At 38.6% G+C, this 20,758-nt stretch overlaps 1 protein-coding gene across 3 annotated transcripts in view; it reads left to right on the forward strand.

The window, feature by feature from the left end:
- Window positions 1-20,758, forward strand: part of U2SURP (U2 snRNP associated SURP domain containing) — a 105,264-nt gene that overhangs the window by 12,447 nt on the left and 72,059 nt on the right. For all 3 annotated transcript variants that reach the window (XM_069104695.1, XM_069104693.1, XM_069104694.1), the window contains exon 2: window positions 13,017-13,064. In XM_069104695.1, the coding sequence (XP_068960796.1) occupies window positions 13,017-13,064 (48 nt within the window). The remainder of the gene's footprint in view (window positions 1-13,016; window positions 13,065-20,758) is intronic.

Consider the following 20,758-nt stretch of genomic DNA (forward strand, 5'->3'; position numbering starts at 1 on the left):
TGGGAATATGGTGGAATAAGGCAGGAAATTACCTGGTGCTCCCAGATTCCCCCACAAAGAATTTAAAATAATGCCTTAAAGAGGACTTTAGAGTGACAGAAATAATTAAAAGTTGGGGTAAAGCAGTTGTCTAGTTTAAGACTACTTGGAAGGGAGGACATTAGGGAAGACCTTACCTCCTGGGGTAGTGGTCTGGCCTAATTGAAGTACAGATAACAATGAATCAGTAAACCACAAAACCTGTGGGCAGCTGTTACCAACAGCGTTGGCTTCAGGAACTTTCTCCCCATGTGCTGTGTGTGGTGGATAGATAGTTGATCAGGTAAAGACTATAGGGCCCTCTGTTGGCAATGGACTGGGGACCCAGGTGTGCTGACAACATTAGGTCCCAGGGTGTGATGGTGGGTGAGAAGGCATGACCTACAAGGTGTTGAGTGTGGTTGAAGAGGGGCCGGGACCCTGATGGTTGTGGCCACTCCTAGGAGAGTGGAGTCCCACGTTTTGGTTCCAGGGCAGAGGGGTGAGCTGAAACTTGTAGCCACAGTGCAGAGACAGTGGTGCCCAGGGCCCTGGTCTCAGCTGCGGTAGAGAGTGGAGGTTACCTAAGGTTAGGCCTTCAGATAGAACTCAGAAAACAGGAAAAACCTGATACTTGAAAAATTATTCCCCACATGTTGAGACTAGAGCCCAACTCTAACGTAAAGCTAAAAGCCAAGAAACTAGGTGCTAAAAAATGAGTGAGCAAAAGAGAAAGAAACTGACCAAAGATAGCTGGTATGGTGATAGAGAAGATCTGAATTCAAACTCAGAAGATGACAGTGAAGTCAAAACAGCTACTTCTGCTTTAAAGAAAAGTGTAAAATGGTCACAGGTCCAAAAAGAGTTCTTGGAAGAGCTTAAAAAGGTCTTAAAAAATTAAATAAGAGAGGTTGATGAAAAATTTGAAAAAAATAAGAATAAGAAAATCATGAAAAGAAAGGCAACCAGTTGGAAAAAGAGAACCAAAAACTTATGGAAGAAAATAACTTCTTGAAAATTAGAATTGGGCAAGGGGGAGCTAATAACTTCATAAGACAACAAGGAATTATGAAACAATACCAAGAAGAATGAAAAAAAAACCCAAGAGAATTTGAAACATGTCATTAGAAAAACAGCCAATAGAAAACAGATTGAGGAGAGCCAATATAAGAATTGTTGGACTACCTGAAAATTATGATAAAAAAGAGTAGACACTATACTTAAAGAAATTATTGAGGAAAATTGCCCTGAAGTTTTAGGACTAGACTCGCCAAGGTTCCCAAAGTGGGTGGTACTGCTTCTGGGGAGTGCTGGAACAATCCAGGGTGGGCAGTAGTAGTGTTGGGTGCAGTTGGGGGGCATTGAATAAAATTAAGGGAGTGGTAGAAGCATAAGAAGAGAAGATTAGAAAATTTTGTTTTGTGTGTGTTTCATCTGTTGTATAACAAAGTTAAAGGCATAATGATTATATTATTTTGCAAATAAACACAAAATGCAAGTTATAATTGATCCGTGGTCAAGTCTGACAATAGGTCTTAAGCATTGCCAGGTGAGCATGTGTAATAGTAATGGCATTTAAATATTCCCCTGTATTGGCTTGGTTTTTGGTTTTATTGTGTTAAAACCCAGAGCTTGTTAATCCCACTTGTGGGATGGACTTGTTGACATGAAAAGAGAGTGCTGAACTGGGAGGAGCTGGTGACTATAGATTTGGAGAGACACAAGAGAGAGGCAGAAGAACTTTTTGGAAGCAGCACCTTTGGAGGCAGAGAGAGACTGAGAGGATTGCTGAGGGCGACTTTGAATTGCCCAGGACTTTGAGAGCTGCCACCCAGAGCTGCTGAGGACTGAGGAGACATGGCTGTTTTGCTGGTACTTTGTCTGTCTGTTTTGATGTTGTTTTGCCAGATTTGTCCACTGGTGAAGGACAGTGCTGTTGTTGCAGAAGTTTAGGAAACTTTCTGTTGGTTCAGAGATACTGAGACTGTTCTGCAGACAGAGAGTGAATACTGTCCACTGGTGAAGGACAGTGCTGTTGTTGCAGGGGTCTGGGAGCCTTTCTGTTGGTTCAGAAGCCCTGAAGAAGGATTTTCTTGTTGTATGTTTACAGAAATCCTGGGAGAGGGCTTTGCTAATGTGTTCAGGGGTTCTAGGACTGTTCTACAGACAGAGGATAAATTCATGAAGGGACTGGCAATGTATCTTATGGCCTTGCTAAGCCTTGTCTCCCCAGGAACTAAGATTGCTGAGAACTTGCCTCATGTCAAGATGAAGAAAAGACCTCCATTTGGGTATTAAGTGCTGTGCTTAAACTTGTTGTAACTCTGGGGCAGATTCAATTGTGATCCAGGGGTGGGGAACTTTTGACCTTTTTGTGTTCTATGATTGAACAAATGAATGTGCTTTACTTATCATTGGAAACTAATCTCCATTTGAGAAGAGGGGCTTTGTGATGGACTAAATGAAGGTACAGCCTAGGGGTGGAGTAGTATTTAGAACAGGGACTTTGTAATTGATTGAATGAATGTAAAGTCCTGGGGTGGGGTAGTACTTGGAGATTATTTAATCACACTTAGTAAATGCTGTATTTTGAATGATGTCATATTTTGATCTTCTCTGTTCTTAATTTGTCACTGAATAAAATGGAGAGCACCTATGCTGGTATTTTGAACCTTGGGAAGTTGCCTTTGCTTGGCATTACATTACAGCATGTCTCCAATTGTAAGTCCAGCATGCATCATCAGGAATATGTGTGTGTAACAATATGTTTACAATATACCATGCGGTTATATGACCCACTATAGCGTCATTAAAATTTCAAACCATAAATTTCCAACAAATTATTAGATTTAAGATGTCATTTAAAAATTTTTTCGGTGTTATTTTGAAATGATGCCAGTCTTAAAAAGGGGATGTTAGGTCTAGTAAGTTTTGGGACCTCTGAACTAGAGGGTAAAATAAAAATTGAAAAAAATCTACTGAACACCACTTGAAAGAGATTCTAAGATGAAAACTCATGGGAACATTATAGCTAAGTTTTGAAGTTCCTAAGTCAAGTAGCAACTAGAAAGTTACAATTTAAATTAGTTACCACAAGCAACTAGAAAGAAACAATTTAAATATTCTGGAGCTACTGTAAGGATAACACAAGATTTAGGAGCTTCTACATTAATAATGAAGAATGAAATGAGCAGAACCAAGATAACAGTGTATATAATAATAGTAATATTGTTCAAAGAAAAACTGTGAATGACTAAGTTATTCTGAGTATAAGGAATTCTCAAATCCACTACCATGGACCTGTGAAGGAAGATGGTATTCATGTCCAGAGAAAGCTGATGAATAAAAGTATTTTTTATGTGTGTGTGTGTGTACACACACACTCTCCCTCCCTCTCTTTGTCAAATGATGGTCTTCTCTAGTGCAGGGTGGGAAGGGCTAGAGGGAGACAGTTTGGAACTTAAAATGTAGCAAAGAATCTCCTTTAAAAAAAACAAAGGCATAAGCAGCCTTGTTTTTTTCAAACCATCATCATTTGTCATGGTCTCACCCAGCCTGAGTAGGGGGTGTGGTCCCTCTCTCTGATTGTTTTCTCCACTTTCGATGAAAAACACCCTCCAAGTCCTTTTGCTGCATAGAAGTCTCCAGCTTCTAGAATAGGAATACTTGCTTTAAAAAAAAGAATTGGTAGGCACCTTTCTTTCCTTCTCGAATCATAGTTTTTCCCTATCCTCACCTTGGCATTGAAATCACCAAGTGTTAGTCTGTATGTTGATTTGATTTGAAAAGTTTTAACATTCTTTGTAGAATTTTTCTCCTTTTTAGTAACATCCATAAACAAATTATTTTTATGGTGGCATTTTTACAAGTGCTTGTTAATAACATAATGATCCTATGAAACAGTGCTTTTTGTTGCCTCTGGCTGTACTTTTAAACCTTTTTTGACAATTCTTTTTTTTTGCATCTCCAAGGTCTACATCCTATTTTTTAGCTGCAGCTTCCTTCTTTCTCCTGGTTATGTTTATGGCAAGAATGTCAAGATTGATATGATTCAGCTCCTCTAGAAGTATGTGTGATCATTGGACAAGGAGCTCATGTTTAGAGTCCCAGTAATCAAAGTTTATTGGTAGTCTAAAAAAACCATGTGATTCTAAGCATTTTCTGCCTTGGCCGTTATCATCAGCATATTGGGTAGATCACTCCTGGTGAGTTTAGGAGAGATTGTGGACTAAAGTCCCCAGGATAGACAGGATTAAAGTCCTGCAGTTTGTAATCTGCATCATAGCAGAAACCTGCATTAATAAAATGACAGATTATTCGAATATAGGAGAGGCTTTTCTTAGTAACCAACCTGAGTTCCTTAGAAACTGTACCATGGCTTTTTTTTTTTTCATTCTTACATGCAGATGCGTTGAAGTACTGATGAGAAATCAGGCATATGATGCATAGTTGCTAATAACTGTCCTTTTTTTTGGGTTAATAATACTTTCTAACTTTTCTGCCCTCATATATTTGGTTTCTAGTCCCTTGAGATCTTAAGAATTGATCCTTTATTATGTTCATAGTTTCGTTGCCAACTGCAGTATTTTCTTCTGTGGACTTGTTCTGGTCTAGCTACTGTCCCCAAATTCATCCTAAGTATTATTTCTGTGTATCAGCATAATAGTGACTGAGGTGTCAGATTCAGATGTGATAGTTATGGTCACTGATGAAGTTTGATGACGAGTAGTTAGCTATAGAAACTTAGAGTAGATCTGTTGCATTTTGCATCAGTTTTTTTGTCCTCAATTTTATTTGTAAATACTTTTGACTTCTTGTTTATTTGGTTCTTGTGGCAGTTTTTTTCTTTTATGGTTCATTTTCTCCTTTGCTACTTTTTGTTTAGAGAGGCAAAAGCTATAATTTTCCAGCAATACTCTTCATATTTGTATGTATACTAAACCAGTTTTGTCTTGGCTATACTGCCTCCCCATTTGCTGACTGAGGTGATTTTTGAATTCTCTTGCTTTCATTTTGGTGACTTGTTTTTATTAGTCATTTTGTTAAACTCCTAAAAAATGTTAAGTCAGTATTCCCTTTGTTTCCAATTTTTCAGAATCCACAGTTTTTTAGATAGATTAGGCTAGAACTTAAAAAAAAACCATTTAAATTATAATCTGGGGTTTATTTTGACTGGTGTGACTTCATGGATGGTCAATTTAATTTTCTATGAACTTTGGTATTTGTTATGTCTGGTGTCTTCCAACTCTTTGTAAGAATGTCTTCATTGGAAACAGTGGATGCTACTCAGTTGTAATGACATTAATGTTTTTGTTTTTTGCTTTTTGGAAGGGCAGTTGGGGTTAAGTGACTTGCCCAAGGTCATACAGCTAGTAAGTGTTAAGTGTCTGAGGCTGGATTTGAACTCAGGTCTTCCTGACTCCAGGGCTGGTGCTCTATTCACTGTACCACCTAGACACCCTATGACATATTAATGTTAAGAAATATTATTGGACCATAAGAAATGAAAAAAGAACAGATTCAGAGAAACCTGGGAAGACTTGTGTGAATTGATGCAGAGAAAAATAAACAGAGAACTAAGAAAGCATCTTATGAAATTACTTCAGCATTGTTGGAAAGACAATATATACTTCTAACCTCTTGGCAGAAAGGTGATGGATTAGAAGTGCAGAATGGGAAGCACATCGTCAGATACTGTCACTGTGAATCTGTTACAAGAGAGGACTTTTAGTTTTGGGCTGGGGTTAGAGTTATATATAGGGTTGGGGATAAGCCAGTCAATATTATTGACTAATTGAGCATGATTAGCAAATGATAAGCATTTATTAATAGTAGTAATGATGATGGCCTAGAGCAGGGGTGGGAATCGGAATCAAAACCTCACAGAACAAATCCCCTTAATAAAAAGGATTTCTTTTGTAAAACTTGGACTCAGTTAAAAGGCTGTATGTTCCCTGCCCTGGTGTAGAAACTACTAAATGAAAAATAATTTTCTGGACCCTGCCAGTGTACAGATTTTTTTTTTTTTTTTTGCATCAGCATTGTTATAAAAGAGGAATTTTTTTTTTTTTGATTCTGATAATGAAAGGAGCATCAGTGAAATTTTTGGTGACTAAATAAAGAATGAGGAGGAGAGGGTCAGAGGGGAACATGAACAAGTAAAGTAGTATTGTGACTTCCATGTGGGATTTGAGCTATTTTTAGAAGTAGGTTGTACTTAATTAAGATTCATCTTTCATATATAAATCTTTTTTTCCTCTGCTTTGTGAATAGAAATGTTGATGTTTGTCAGGTTCATAATAAAAAAAAATTTTTTTTAAAGGAAAGCTAAGCTGACTACCTCCTTGATAAGAGCCTGAGTAATTAGCAGGGCCTCTGTAGGAGCTGATTTAGATAGCATGAGGCAGCCCTTGGGGAGAAAGTGCTAGGTGAACTTGGAGTTTGAAACCCTGGTTTTCCAGTCTCTACCTGTATGATTTCAGGTAATTTTCTTTGTGGTGAGGGATGAAACCTTCATTTTTAGTGCTGTCTTTATTAAGCATCATCTCTGATGTTTAACTCACTCAGTAAAGATCCAGGAAGACCTGGTTTCCAGTCTCAACCCAGATGTTTCTAGTTCTGTGATTCTGTGCAAGTCACTTATCAGTGACTCACCTGTATCAGTTTTCTCATCTGTAATAGCAGTTACCTTGCTTTTATTTTTTTTGTTTTTTTTTTTTATATATATACATATATTTGAATATTTGATTTTAAAACTTTCAATTCCAGATTCATTCCCTTCCCCCCCTGCCACCCACCCCCACTGGGGAGACAAGCAGTTCAGTATAGGTTGTACATGTGCGGCTAATGCAAAACAATAACATAGTAGATGTATTGTAAAAGACTGACTATATTTCCCTCCCTCCTATCCCACCTCCCACTTGTTCTATTCTCTACTTTGATCCTGTCTCTTTTCAAAAGTGGGTGCTTCCAACTTCCCTCCCCCCCAGCCTGCCCTCCCTTCCATCATCCCCCTTCACATCCCCTTCCCCCCCATTCTCCTGGAGGGTGAGATCCCCTATTTAGTGTGTATTTCCCTCCCTCCTCAAGCCAGATTCAATAGGAATAAGGTTGACCCATTCCCTTTTGCCTTCCTATTCTTCCCCTCCATTGTAACCATTTTCCCTTGCCTCTTCTGTATGAGATAGTTGCTCCACTCTGTCTCTCCCCATCTCCTCTCATTATATTCCTCTCACCTCTTAATTTCACCTTTTAAGTATCATCCCTTCCTGTTAAATTGGTCCCGTGCCCTCTATGTATACCTGTAGATGTATATACACACATTCACATATGTATTCATATGCCCGCATACCCTCATATAAAGACATATATATGTATATACACAAACACACACATATTTCTAATCCCTTCAACTACTGAGAAAAGTTTCATAAGTTACAATTATTGTTTTTCCATGTAGGAATGTTAATAGTTCAACTTTGGCCAGGTGGCTCAGCGAGCAAGAGCACCAGCCCCAGTGCCAGGCCGACCCGGATCAAATGCGGGCCCAGACACTCAGCACCACACCCAGAAACAACAACTGGCCGTGTAACCCCAAGCAAGCCACTCAACACCGATTGCTTTAAAAAAAAATAGTATTACCTTGCTTTTAAAAAAGGATCAAGTGGGGATGGCTAGGTGGCGCAGTAAATAGAGCACTGGCCCTGGAGTCAGGGAGGCCCTGAGTTCAAATGTGGCCTCAGATACTTAACAGTTACTAGCTGTGTGACCTTAACCCCAGTTGCCCTGCCTTCCCCCCTCCAACAAGCAATAAATAACTAAAATGGATCAAGTGAAATCATATGTGATTTTATATGTTTTGTTTCATTTTCTGTGTATTTGTTGTGTTCCTCTCCTTACAGTTTAAGCTCATTGGCAGATTGTTTCCTTTTGGTCTTTGTATCCATAGTACCTGGCTCAGTACCTACCTGACTTACAGATCTTTAGTAAATGCTTTTTGATTTTATTTTTTTAAAGAGGAAAGTATTAATGATAAATAGGTGTGAGACCTTGTTTACAGTCTTTTAGCTGCCTTCTAATTTCTTAATCCTGAGGCATATTTTCTAAAGGTACTTTATGCCAATCTCCTCTGTGCTTTTGTATTGAAATTACTTAAGTCTTGATTTGGTGTGGAAGATCTTAGCAATATTTTCCCAGAATTTCTGTATTTCTTGATATTCTGAAAAGATGTTGGTAAACATGATGAAATTCTCTCTCTCTTTTTAAAGCAATTGGGGTTAAGTAACTTGCTCAAGATTACAAGGCCAGTTATTTCTGGGTGTGGTGCTAAGTATCTGAGCCCGAATTCAATCCCAGTTCTCCCAACTTTGGGGCCGCCACTCTTACTCACTGTGCCACCTGGCCGCCCCTTGAAATTCTCTTGATGGTGATCTTTTTTTATGTTAATCATGAACACAGACATCAATATGAAATGACCAGGCCTTTCATAGAGTATTTCTTGTTGCTTTTAGTGAGCAGTAAAATTATCCTTCATTTGCTTCTCCAAGCAGGAGTACCTATGCACTATACTTTGTTAGCTACAACTCTTAATTTTGTTGGGTACTTAGTCTGTTTGCATTAGCATTATAATTCCAGGGTCTGTCTTTTCAGTAATTTTCTCACTTTTATGTTATTAATCTAACCTTAGCAGAACGCTTCTAACAGTTTTTTTGTAGGTTACTCGCATTTCCTTTTGACCAAAAATTAAATTCTTGCTTTGGCTCCTTTGGGATTTTAAAATTCCTTTTATTTTCCCCTTCCTTTTCTCTGAAACACTCTTTTGAAACCTTTAGTGACTTTCTTAGTGTAAAACAAGTCTCAGAGGCTCACTAGTGGTTGATATAGAATTGAGAAGTGAAAAATGTTTTAAATATTGCTAAATGAGAGTTAAAAGAACCCAGAAACAATATCAACTCTTATTGCTTTCTTAAGGTGGTTACATTAATTATTTGGGTGACAGTTCATACTTGACACATCCAGCAATTTTGGATTCATTGAATACATTATTCATTTCACACAAGTAGCAGGTTGAGCTCCTTCATGTCTTGATCCCAAACAATCATTTGCCCGCTGTATACTAAAGTCAACATAATGGCTTGGTTTGGAGGAGCTTGTCAGGTTCTTTATAGACTTTCTATATGAGCGCATCCTCAATAGCAAAAGGAGGAGCACATGTGCCCCAATGTATTCTGTATTTGTCCGAGTAGAAGGTGAGAGTTTTCAGTTGCTAGACTGGATGGGCTTTTCTCATGTATCATGTTTTCTAGAGAAAGTAGGTCACACAAAGTGTTGGATCATACTTTCCTCTGGGATACTCTCTTGAGTTTTGGTGAGGCTCTTGTCTCCTAGTTATCTTTCTGTGATCTGGACCCTTCTTGGGCTCAGTCTCCTTTTCTGCATCATCATCCATATCATACTCCCTTAGTGTTATTCCATAGGCTTAATTAGCATCTCTAAACAGGTGATTTCCAGATTACTATATCTAGCTCCAATTCCATATCCCCACCTGCCTATTGTACATCTCAAACTTGACACTTGAAAAATGGAACACATATTTTTTCACCAAACCCAATCTTCTTCCCAACTTAGCTATTTCTGTTGAGGGCAGCACCATCCTTCTACTCACCTAGGCTTATACCCTAACATTACCTTTGACTCCCATTGTCTTCCTCACCCCATGTTGCCCCCTCTATACTAAAGTCAACATAATAGCATGGCAACTCACTCAGTTGCCAAATATTGCCTAGTTGTTTTTTTTTTTTAACTGGCATTTCTTCTTCTGATCCCTTCTCAATTTGCACAGCCACTTCCTTAATTCAAGTCCTTATCTTCTCTAATCTAGACTATTTTAATAGCCACTTGATTAGGCTCGCTACCTTAAGTCTCTGTTCTTCTCTCTATACACACAGCTGCTAGAGGATTTTTCTTAAGCTCAGGTCTGACCATGTCATTTCCTTACTCAGTAAACTCCTTGTTTGTTACCTCTAGGATAAAATATAAAATCCTTTGTTAGGCTTTTAAAACCCTTCACAGTGTAGCTCCAACCTGCCCTTTCCAGATTCTGAGTTAATGCCAGTTTTTGCTAATTTCTTTTTGAGTTGTTTGCATGTGACATATTTTGAATATAGTGTTATTTTTGGAGTGATGAAAGATGGGAAATTGTAAGGCTGAGCTTAGAAATACTTGAGTTTTTAAAATTATAAACTTAGTCACATATAAATATTGAAACACAAAAACAAGAATTAATTAAGTCTATAGAGTATATACAAATGACCCAGAAAAGTTCTGAAGATTTGATGAGACTCTCCATTGGGAAAAATCACATTTGTGGAAATGGTTGCTCCTGACTGGGTCTTAAAGGAAGGGGAAGAATTTCACCAAGGGACAAATCATTCCAGACACATGGTGGTTCATAAGAACAGAAGTGGTATTGAAACAGAAGAGGGATGAGAATGGAGAGAGTATCCCAAATTTTGTAGAACTTAGAGCAGGGCTTCTTTTCTTTGTTCTGGACCTCTTTGACAAGTCTGGTGAAACCTATAGACTTTTTGTTGCCTACCTTCACCATTGAAGGAAATGTTAAATTTCAGTTAGACATTAGTGAAAATAAAGATATAATTGTTTTCCCATCCAAATTTATGTATCCTAAGAGTACATGAGCCTCAAGTTAAGAACTCCTATTTAGAGTATATAATGGGAATGGTGATAAAACTGGAAAAAATATTGGTTGGAGTCAGATTATAGAGAACTTTAAATTTTAAACTAAGGAGTTTGTACTTTTCTTACATGAAAGGCAGTTGGTGGCTCCTAAAAAAAGTGTAAAATTAATTAACTATGAAACAAATGATTATGATAAAGTTGGCACCATTACTGGGGGGGAGGGGAGGAAGGATGAAAAGGTATAACTGGACCTCTAAAATTAAAAACAATTTTTACTTAAAAATTTTTTTTGAAAATTTTAATGTGTTAAGACCAATGTGTTTGTAGTATTAAGTGGGCAGCAAGGTGAATTGTAGATCACAATGTGGAGAGACTAGAGGTAGGAAGACCAATTGAGGAGGCTGTTAATTCCTGAATTTTAAGGTAAGGACAGTGAAAAATAAAGAGCATGCACACTGGTGAGGTAGAATTGACTGGAATTTGGGAATTACTTGATTGGGAAAATTTTGGGAGAGGAAAGAAATTACTTTTCAAGCAAAGGCTGATGACCTCTTGTATGAGATTTGTTGGAATTATGTATATTACATCAGATGGCCTCTGATGGCTCCTACCCTCCAACCCTGAATCTGTTTTCCCTTTTGGTATAGGAGCCTGCAGTGATGAAATTAAATTAAGGTCTATTAGTAGTAGTTACTTTCTTTTGTTTCAAGAGTATTAAATATCCTTTTTTTTTATCAATTAAATTGATTCAGCTATTCTGTGTCAGTGGCTAGTATAGTAGGAAGACTACATTTTGGAGTCAAAAGAACTAGATTCAAGTTAAGACCCTACTGATTACCATTTGACATTGGGCAAGTCACTTTGTGTCAGTTTCCTCATCTGTCACATAAAGCCTTCATTTTAAGCCCACTTCTTCTTAGTTCAAGTGTAAAATGCTGGCCATCTTCCAAACAAGAGCATTGAATTTTTAAGACCACAGTCAGTAACAGTAACTTGAGAACATACAATAAATTCTTTGGATGGAATATAAAATTCTAATTAAAGTTATTAGACAGTAGTTCATGGATTTAGAACTAGAAAGACCTTTGGGGGTTAGATTAGATGAACTCTCAGTTCAGATGGAAAACCTGAAGTACCTTCCCTGGGCCAGGAGCTGTGCTGGGGGGCTCAGGATCAAAGATAAAAGTAAAAAACCTTCCTGTGAAAGAGTGCACACTGTACTCCTGACTTTGTGGGTGCAGGAACAGAGGCTTGGGGGGGCGAGGAAGGGGATCTGTTCTGTGAGTGCTCACAGCCTTAAGTTTTCTATGCTGAGATTGCCACAGTGATCAGCAAAAAAAAAAAAATAGATTTGCAAAGTCTAATGACTAAATAAAAATCTAATTCTTTAATTTTTGCTCCTATGGATATGAGATTCCATACTGAGATTTTTTCTTTCAGTGTCTTGTGAATTGCTTTTGTTGTAGCAGTTTAGCACGGAAATGCTTATTGTGGTCTTTTGCAGTAATTAAAAAATAACCTTTTCTTTCTCCAAGCTATTCACATACTCATGCCATGGTGATATCAATGCATAAGTCTGATCATGTTATACACCCTCTTTCCTTGCTTTACAACCTTCAGTGGTTCTATATTAACTAGAATAAAATACAAATGCTTGAATCTAGCCTCCAGGGTCTTCTGTGGTCTGGTGTCATGCCAACTTTTCCAAGCCTTGTTTTATATTACCGCTTTCCTTATCTAAACTCTTCCCCCAGCTTATCCTGCCTTTTAAAATGTCATACATTTGTTCAGTTCATCCCTCATTGCTTTTGAAATGCTTTTCTTCCTTTAAAGCACAGTTCAGGTACAGCTTCCTTCTCCCCAAATAAAGGATATTCCTCCTTTTAATCTCTCATGTCTGTTTTTCCTTTTGTATTCTTTGCTCATTCTAATGGTGTATTTTGTTTGTATATTAGTTGTATGCATATATCAGCTAGATACTAAATCATCAGGGATTTAATTTTCCTATTTGGTATCTTCAGTGTCTAGCGTAGTATTCTGTAGGTATTTAGGATATAATCCATGTTTGAATTTTCAGATTACTGGACAGGTTGTGGTTTAAACTTCCTAAAGTGACTTGTTTGAAATGCAGTCTATTTGTATGTTGGGGTCTCTGCCTGTATTCAGTCCTGCTAGTTGAGAAGACTTGCCAGCACAGTTGGAAGGGTAAATTATACCAAGAGAAATGCCATGTCTTGTTTGGAGTACGAAAACTTTTTTCTCTGTTTGAAAATTGACTTTATTTTTCTTAACGTTCACAGGCCAGATCATCAGACACAGTACATTCATCTGGCTCTTCAGATGCACATGTAAGTATAAAAGATAAGAATGGAGTAATTGGGAAACAATGTTCTTTCCTTACTGTTACAACCTTTGTGGGTATTACTTTAACATTTTTTTTTTTAAAGCAATTTGGGTTAAGTAACTTGCTCAAGGTTACACAGCCAGGTGTTTCTGGGTGGGTGCTAAGTGTCTGAGCCTGGATTCGATCCCCCAGGTCATCCCGACACTGGGGCCGGTGCTCTTACTCGCTGTGCTACCTGGCCACCCCTACATTAAAATTTTGATTGCAGTGTTGTTTTATTTGCAATTCTGTTTCATATGATTTTTGTCATTTTAGTAACATTTTTTATTCTAATCCTATTTAGGAGAAAGTATTTTTTAAAAAAGCTTAAAATCACAAGTGGCAATTCCTCTCTTAAATGCCAGAACTGCAGGAATTCTTAACCTTTTTTGTGTCATGGACCCTTTTGGCAAAGTGGTGAAGCTAAATGACCATTTTTCAGAATAATGTTTTTTCCTCTCGTTTATTTTATTTCTCATTTATGTGAAAAAAAAAAGTTTAAACTTTTTTTTAAAACTTTGAGTTCCAAATTCTCTTTTCCTCCCTCCTCCTTGAGAAGACAAGTAATTTAATGTAGATTATACACATGCAGTAATGCAGAACATATTTCCATATTAGCCATGTTGCAAAAGAAAACACAGACCCAAAAACCCTTCCAAAAATAAAGTAAAAAACATATGCTTCGATCTGCCTTTAAACTCTCATCGGTTCTTTCTATGGGGTGGAATAGCATTTTTCGTCATATTTTATTATTGTTCAGTTATTTCAGTCATGTCCAATTCTTTTTTTTAAATTTTTTTTTCATTTTTCAAATGCTTTATTAACTTCTGATTTATATCATTAATTTCCGCCAGATTTTGAGTTACAAATTTTCTTCCCATTTTCCCCCACCCACCACCCCAAAATAGCAATCTCATAGGATATCCCCTCCTCCAGTCTGTTCTCTCCCATGTCTTCTCCCATACCCCCTTTGACTTTTCCAGTAGGGCATGGTGGATCTCTATGCCCCAGGGCCTGTATATCTTCTTTCCCAATTACATGTAAAATAGTATTAATAATAGTATACACACACACACACACATATATAATTTTAAACATTTGATTTTAAAACTTTGAATTCCAGATTCATTCCCTCCCTCCCTTGTCACCCACCCTTACTGGGAAGATAAGCAGTTCAGTATAGGTTGTACATGTGTAGCTAATGCAAAACATTAACATAGAAGATATATTGTAAAAGACTGACTATATTTCCCACCCTCCTATCCCACCACCCACTTGTTCTATTCTCTACTTTGATCCTGTCCCTTTTCAAAAGTGAGTGTTTCCAACTTCCCTCCCCCCCAGCCTGCCCTCCCTTCCATCATTCCCCCTCTCATCCCCTTCCCCCCTACTCTCCTGGAGGGTGAGATACCCTATTTAGTGTGTATGTCATTCCCTCCCTGAGCCAAATTCAGTGAGAATAAGGTTGACCCATTCCCTTTTGCCTTCCTATTCTTTCCCTCCATTGTAACCATTTCCCGTTTGCCTCTTCCATATGAGATAGTTTACCCCATTGTCTCTTTTTTGGGGGGGGGGGGTTTGGAGGGCAATCGGGGTTAAGTGACTTGCCAAGGTCACACAGCTAGTTTTTGTGTTAAGTGTCTGAGGCTGGATTTGAACTCAGGTCCTGCTGACGCCAGGGCTGGTTCTCTATCCACTGCACCACCTAGCCACCCCTATTCTGTCTCTCCCCATCTCCTCTCATTATATTCCTCTCTCATCACTTAATTTCACCTTTTAAGTATCACCCCTTCCTATTAACTTGGTCCTGTGCCCTCTATCTAGGTATACCTATAAACATATATATACACACATTCACGTAAGTATTCATATGCCTGTATACCCTCCAGTATATGTATATTTCTATTCCCTTCCACTATTTTCATACTGAGAAAAGTTTCATCAGTTACAATTATTGTTTTTCCATGTCGGAAAGTTAATAGTTCAACTCTGATAAGTGGCTTATGATTTCTTTTCCCTGTTTGCCTTCTTATGCTTCTCTTGCTTCTTGTATCTGAATGTCAAATTTTCTATTCAACTCTGGTTTTTTCATCAAGAATGCTTGAAAGTGGGCGGCTAGGTGGCACAGTCAATAGAGCACGGGCTCTGGAGTCAGGAGGACCTGAGTTCAAATCCGGCCTCAGACTCTTAACACAAAAACTAGCCGTGTGACCTTGGGCAAGTCACTTAACCCAATTGCCCTCCAAAAAGCAAAAAAAAAAAAAATAAAAAAGAATGCTTGAAAGTCCTCTATTCCACTCAGTGACCATATTTTCCCCTGAAACATGATACTCAGTTTTGCTGGGTAGGTGGTTCTTGGTTTTAATCCCATCTCCTCTGCCCTCCAGAATATCCTATTCCAGGCCCTTCAATCCCTCAGTGTGGAAGCTGCCAGATCCTGTGTTATCCTGATTGTGTTTCCACAATAATTAAATTGTTTCTTCCTGGCTGCTCATAATATTCTCTTCTTGACCTGGAAATTCCAGAACCTGGCTATAATATTCCTAGGAGTTTTCTTTTTGGGATGTTTTTCAGGAGGTGATCAGTCGATTCTTTCAACCTCTGTTTTGCCTTCTGGTTCTAAAACATCAGGGTAGTTTTCCTTGAGAATTTCTTGGAGAGTGATTTCTAGGTTTTTTCTTTGATCCTGGCTTTCAGGTAGTCCAATAATTTTAAAATTATCTCTCCTGGACCTATTTTCCAGGTCAGTGGTTTTTCCCATGAGATATTTTACATTGCCTTCTATTCTTTCATTTGTTTGGATCTGTTTAACATCATCTTGATTTCTCTTAAAGTCATTAGCTTCCCTTTGCTCCATTCTAAATCTGAGGGAGTGATTCTACTTACTCATTGAGCTTTTAATATTCTTTTTCCATCTGGCAAATTTGGCTTTTTAAGGCATTCCTCTCCTCATTGCCTTTTTGAGCCTCTTTTGCCAATTGATTTACTCTATTCTTTAAGATGTTATTTTCCTCAGTCAGGCTGTTGACTCTCATTTCATAATTTTCTTGCATTGTTCTCATTTCTCTTCCCAATTTTTCCTCCACTTCTCTTATCTGCTTTTTAAGGTCCTCTATGGCCTGTAACCAGCTCGTATTTTCCTTTGAAGCTTTTGGTGCAGGAGTTCTGACTTCGCTGTCTTCCTCCTGTTCCTATCTTTGCTCCTTTTTGTCCCCAAAATAGGAGTCTAATGTTGGAGTCTTCTGTTTGTTTTGCTTCCTTTGCCTGGTCATGTCGCCCCTCAGTCACTTGATCCCTGGGCTTTTTGCCACAGTAGGACTCTGCCACCAGACAGGGGAGCTTTCATCCCAAACACTGGGGTTTTCTCAGCTGCCAAAGGTATTGGTTGGGTGCCCTCTCTGAGACCTCCACGCGCTCTGGCAAGCTGGTCGCAAGCTGGACCTCCATCCTAGACCACAATCCAGATCCAAGCAGGTTAAAGCAAGAGTGATTACCCCTCAGACTGGTTGCTTCGTTCCCCTACACCCTGCAGTCCAGGAGCTGAAGCTGCAGCATGGTGCCACTTCGGCTTCTTGCTGACGCACTCCCATCTACTGGTCCCAAAGTCCACACTGCACTGACCTCTCACTTTGTCCTTAGCATTTATGTGTTGATGAATCTGGAAACGGCCACAGTTGGCGGCTGGTCAGGCCCACCTTGGGGCTAAAACCTCTGGCTCACACGGGCCTGAGCTCGGCACCCAGAGCGCTGCTCTGGCCAATTCCTGCTGGGCTGTCCTCAGTGGGAGGTTAGCTTCTCTGTGTCATTTTGTGGGTTCTGCAGCTCCAAGGTTTGTTCAGAGTCCCCTTTTACATGGATTGGGGAAGGTGGAAGCCAGAGCCTGGAGGAGGTCCTGCTTCTACTCCCATGTCCAATTCTTTGTGACCTCATTTGGGGTTCTCTTGGCAACAACATACTGGTGTGATTTGCCATTTTCTTTAGCTCATTTTACAAATGAGGAGATTGAGATAAAGAGGATTAATTGACTTGCTCAGAGTCACACAACTATTAAGTGTTTGAGGACATATTTGAACTTAGGTTTCCCTGACTCTAGGCTTGTGATTATCCAGTTTGCCACCTAGTTGCCCTTTTTCATCGTAAGTCCTGATTTGTAACTAAGTCATTCACAGTTGATTATTGTGCAGTATTGCTATTATTGTGGACTTCAGTTTGCATCGGTTCATATAAGTCTTCTCAGATTTTTCTGAAAGCATTCTGCTTGTCATTACTTATAGCTCAGTAGTATTCTGTCACAGTCCTGTACTACAACTTGTGTAGCCATTTCCCCAATTAGTGGGCGTCCCATCACTTTTCAATTCTTTGCCACCATAAAATAACTGCAAACAGTATTTTTGTATGTTATGGGTCCGTTTCCTTTTCTTTTGATCTCTTTGGGATAAAGACCTGGTAGTGGTTTTACTGAGTCAGAAGTTGGGCTGCTTTACAGCCCTTTGGGCATAGTTCTAAATTGCTCTTTAGAATGATTGAATCAGTTTACAATCCCACTAACAGTGTATTGGTGTCCCAGTTTTTCCATATCCCCTCCAGCATTTATTGTTAGACTGTTTTTAAATGAATAAAATAAAATCGGATTACAAAATAAACTATTTAAATTGAAATGTTAGCTACAAAAACATGAAAACAAAACAAAAACAAGTTCCTAAATCCCTTTTATCATATGGCAGTGGCCCTGGGTGCTTGAAGACCATACTAGTGCAGTCATAAGCAAGCCACAGCAGGTCCTTCTACACTAGAATAGCTTTGCATATGGGCCTGAAATATGCATTATGTCATTGGAGGACCAGCCTAGCAAAATTTTGAGATGTTTATATCCAGGAGGATGATGCATTTTCTGGGCACGGGAATGCTCTAAAACTTTCTTTTTTTAAAGCAAAGTTATAGAAAGGGAGCATGCATTTTCCTAGTAGCACATTGTATTAGTATTATAATGGGTTCTTGCCATTTTGAAATAGAATATGGCAGTTATTTGGACATGGGGCCTTTTTTGTAACAAGATCTCTCCTTTTGGCTAATTTTAGGCTTTAAAGTATTCAAAAAGGTTTTCCCAGTTTCAGGAGAGGATTTTACTTTTTAGGATTGCATAAGCAAAAAATTTCTTGATCATATTAGCCCAATTTATATTAGAATCAGTTGAAAGGGACCTGTAAATTATATCTATATCTTACCTATCTATCTATTTATCTGTCTGTCTGTCTATCTATATCCCAGCCTCTCTGCTAACACAGAAATTCATCTGATAGCATCCTTGACAGCTTATGATCTAGCCTCTGCTTTGAATGCTTCCAGGGACCAAAAGGAAGCCCACTATTTTGTATGGCAAAGCACTTTACTTCATTGTTAAATAACTATCATTACAAAGGTCCTCCTTTATAAAAAGATAAAACTGTCAGTCCTTTCTAACCATTGGTCTTACTTCTCCCTTATGCAGTGGTACAGTACAGGTGAAGAGCATTGGATTTGATGTCTCAAAATACCAGTTTGAGTCCTAATCCTGCACACTGACTTTGTGACATAGACAAATTAGTTAACTTCCCTGAGACTTGATTTTCTAAATGAAGATTTTTGTAGGTAACAAATGAGGTATGTGCATGTGAAGAGAAGTAATGGATAGTATGGCTGGAAAGCTAGATTAGAGCCAGGTTGTAAAGGGCTTTACCTGCCTACTTTAGTTTATATGTGAGCCTGGAGTCCATTAGGTTTTATTGAACAGGGAATTTTGCATGTTATGCAGTTTCAGGAGAGGATTTTACTTTTTTGTGGAAAAAAAAAAAAAGTAAATTTGACATGGTCAAATCTGTGTTTGAGGAAACTGCCTTTGGCAAAGCCTTGAGATGGGAAAGCCTTCTCAATGACAGTAGAGTCCAGATGAGAGGGGATGAGGCCCTGAACTAGAGTGATAGTTGTGTGGTTTTCGAGAAGGGTACTAATGGGACATGTGTTGTTGAGGTTAAAAAAATCTGCCAGTGGATCAGTAATGGGATGTTTGAGTGAGGAGTCCAGGATATGACACCAGAGTTTCAAAGCTATGTGACTAAAAAGATCGTAGTGTATCTTGCTAGAAAGAAAGAAGTTAGGGATAGGAATATGTTTTGGGGGAAGAAAATGAGTTCAGTTTTATGCAGAAGGCATTTGAAATACATGGAACTTGAAGTGTCCAATGAGCAGTTGGTGATCTGATCCTGTGCTAGGGCTGGCTATGTAGATATGAGCACCTTCAACAGAGAGGTGATATAGAAAGCTGTGGCATCTGATCAGTTCCACGTGGAAGACTGTAGGAAGAGAAGGAGGCCCAGGACAGAGCCTTTGGGGGGATCCTATGTTTCTGTAGGGGAGGCTGAGCAGTGGTCTGAGAGGTTGGAGGACATGCCAGAGAGTCATATCACAAAGTCCTAGAGAGGAGAGATTATCCAGGAGATGAGTAGTCATGATAGCTGACACTGAGAGATCACTGTTAAGGTTTGTAAAATGTCTTTCCTACATTATTTTGTTTGATAATACTTCCTAGGGGCAAGTGATATATGGGGATAATTGTACATTTGCAAAGGAGGAAGCTGCTGAGGCTCAGGGAAGTTATGTAATTTGTCTATGATTATACAAGTAGTTCATGCAAGAGGGAGGATTTGAATTCAGTTTTCTTCTGATTCCAAGTCTACCTCTTTTTTCACTGCACTCCTCTGCCTCATTTTGGTATCCCTGAAATTATATAGGAAAGAGGAAGACATCCAGTGTACTGCAGGATTTTTAAGAATACATGGACAGGGATTAGAACAAGGTATGGTAAATTGATATCTGCATGATCTTTGTCAGTGAAATATCACAGGTCCTTTAAAATATCAGAGTAGGGTATGACCCAAGAGTTCACTGACTCCCACTTTTTTCACTTTAATTGCTGTCAGTTTCAGGTCTTACAACTTTTATTTATTCAGTTGATCATTTTTATGGCAAATTTTAGGATGTTTTATTTCTCTCTGTATACATTTAATCTTGTTGATTTTGGGTCATCTTTCTAGCCTGTCTACATCTTTTTGAATCTTTATTTTGTTCTCCAGTCCATTCATGATCCTGTTTTGTCATCTGTAGATTTGATGAGTATGTTTTCTAAATCTTGATCCTTGCCATTGATAGAATGTTCCAAATGGCACCAGTGCCTGGGAAATAAGATTATCCAAATAGTGAAGAGAGGAGAACTAGATGGCTGGTGAACTTGTCTGTGTGGGAGGGGTCCCTGAAAATACAATGATAAAGATGTGAAAGTTACCAGGGATTTGGGATAATTCCAGACCACTGCATGCCGCAGGTGGCAATGGAACACTGCTTGAAGAAATAGCTTGCCATTAATTACTCTAATATTAATTTTGCACTTAAGAATATCCAGTGGAGTTACATTCATAAGTTGGGAATTTGTTGATTCCTGTTGATGTATTCCTCAATGCCTGATAAGTGTCACCTTAAATTGTCACCTAGAAAATTTGTAACTTGTGTGGTCATAGATTTAGAGTAATATAAGGTACCTTAGAGGTCATTATAATATGAGCTACTTATTTTACAGATGGGGAAGCTGAGACCCAGAGAGTAATTTAGGTCACACCAGGCAATAAG

The sequence above is a fragment of the Petaurus breviceps genome, unplaced genomic scaffold, assembly GCF_028583685.1.
Source record: "Petaurus breviceps papuanus isolate PSGF00001 unplaced genomic scaffold, PetGlider_PUasm1.0 688, whole genome shotgun sequence".
Lineage (NCBI taxonomy): Eukaryota > Metazoa > Chordata > Mammalia > Diprotodontia > Petauridae > Petaurus > Petaurus breviceps.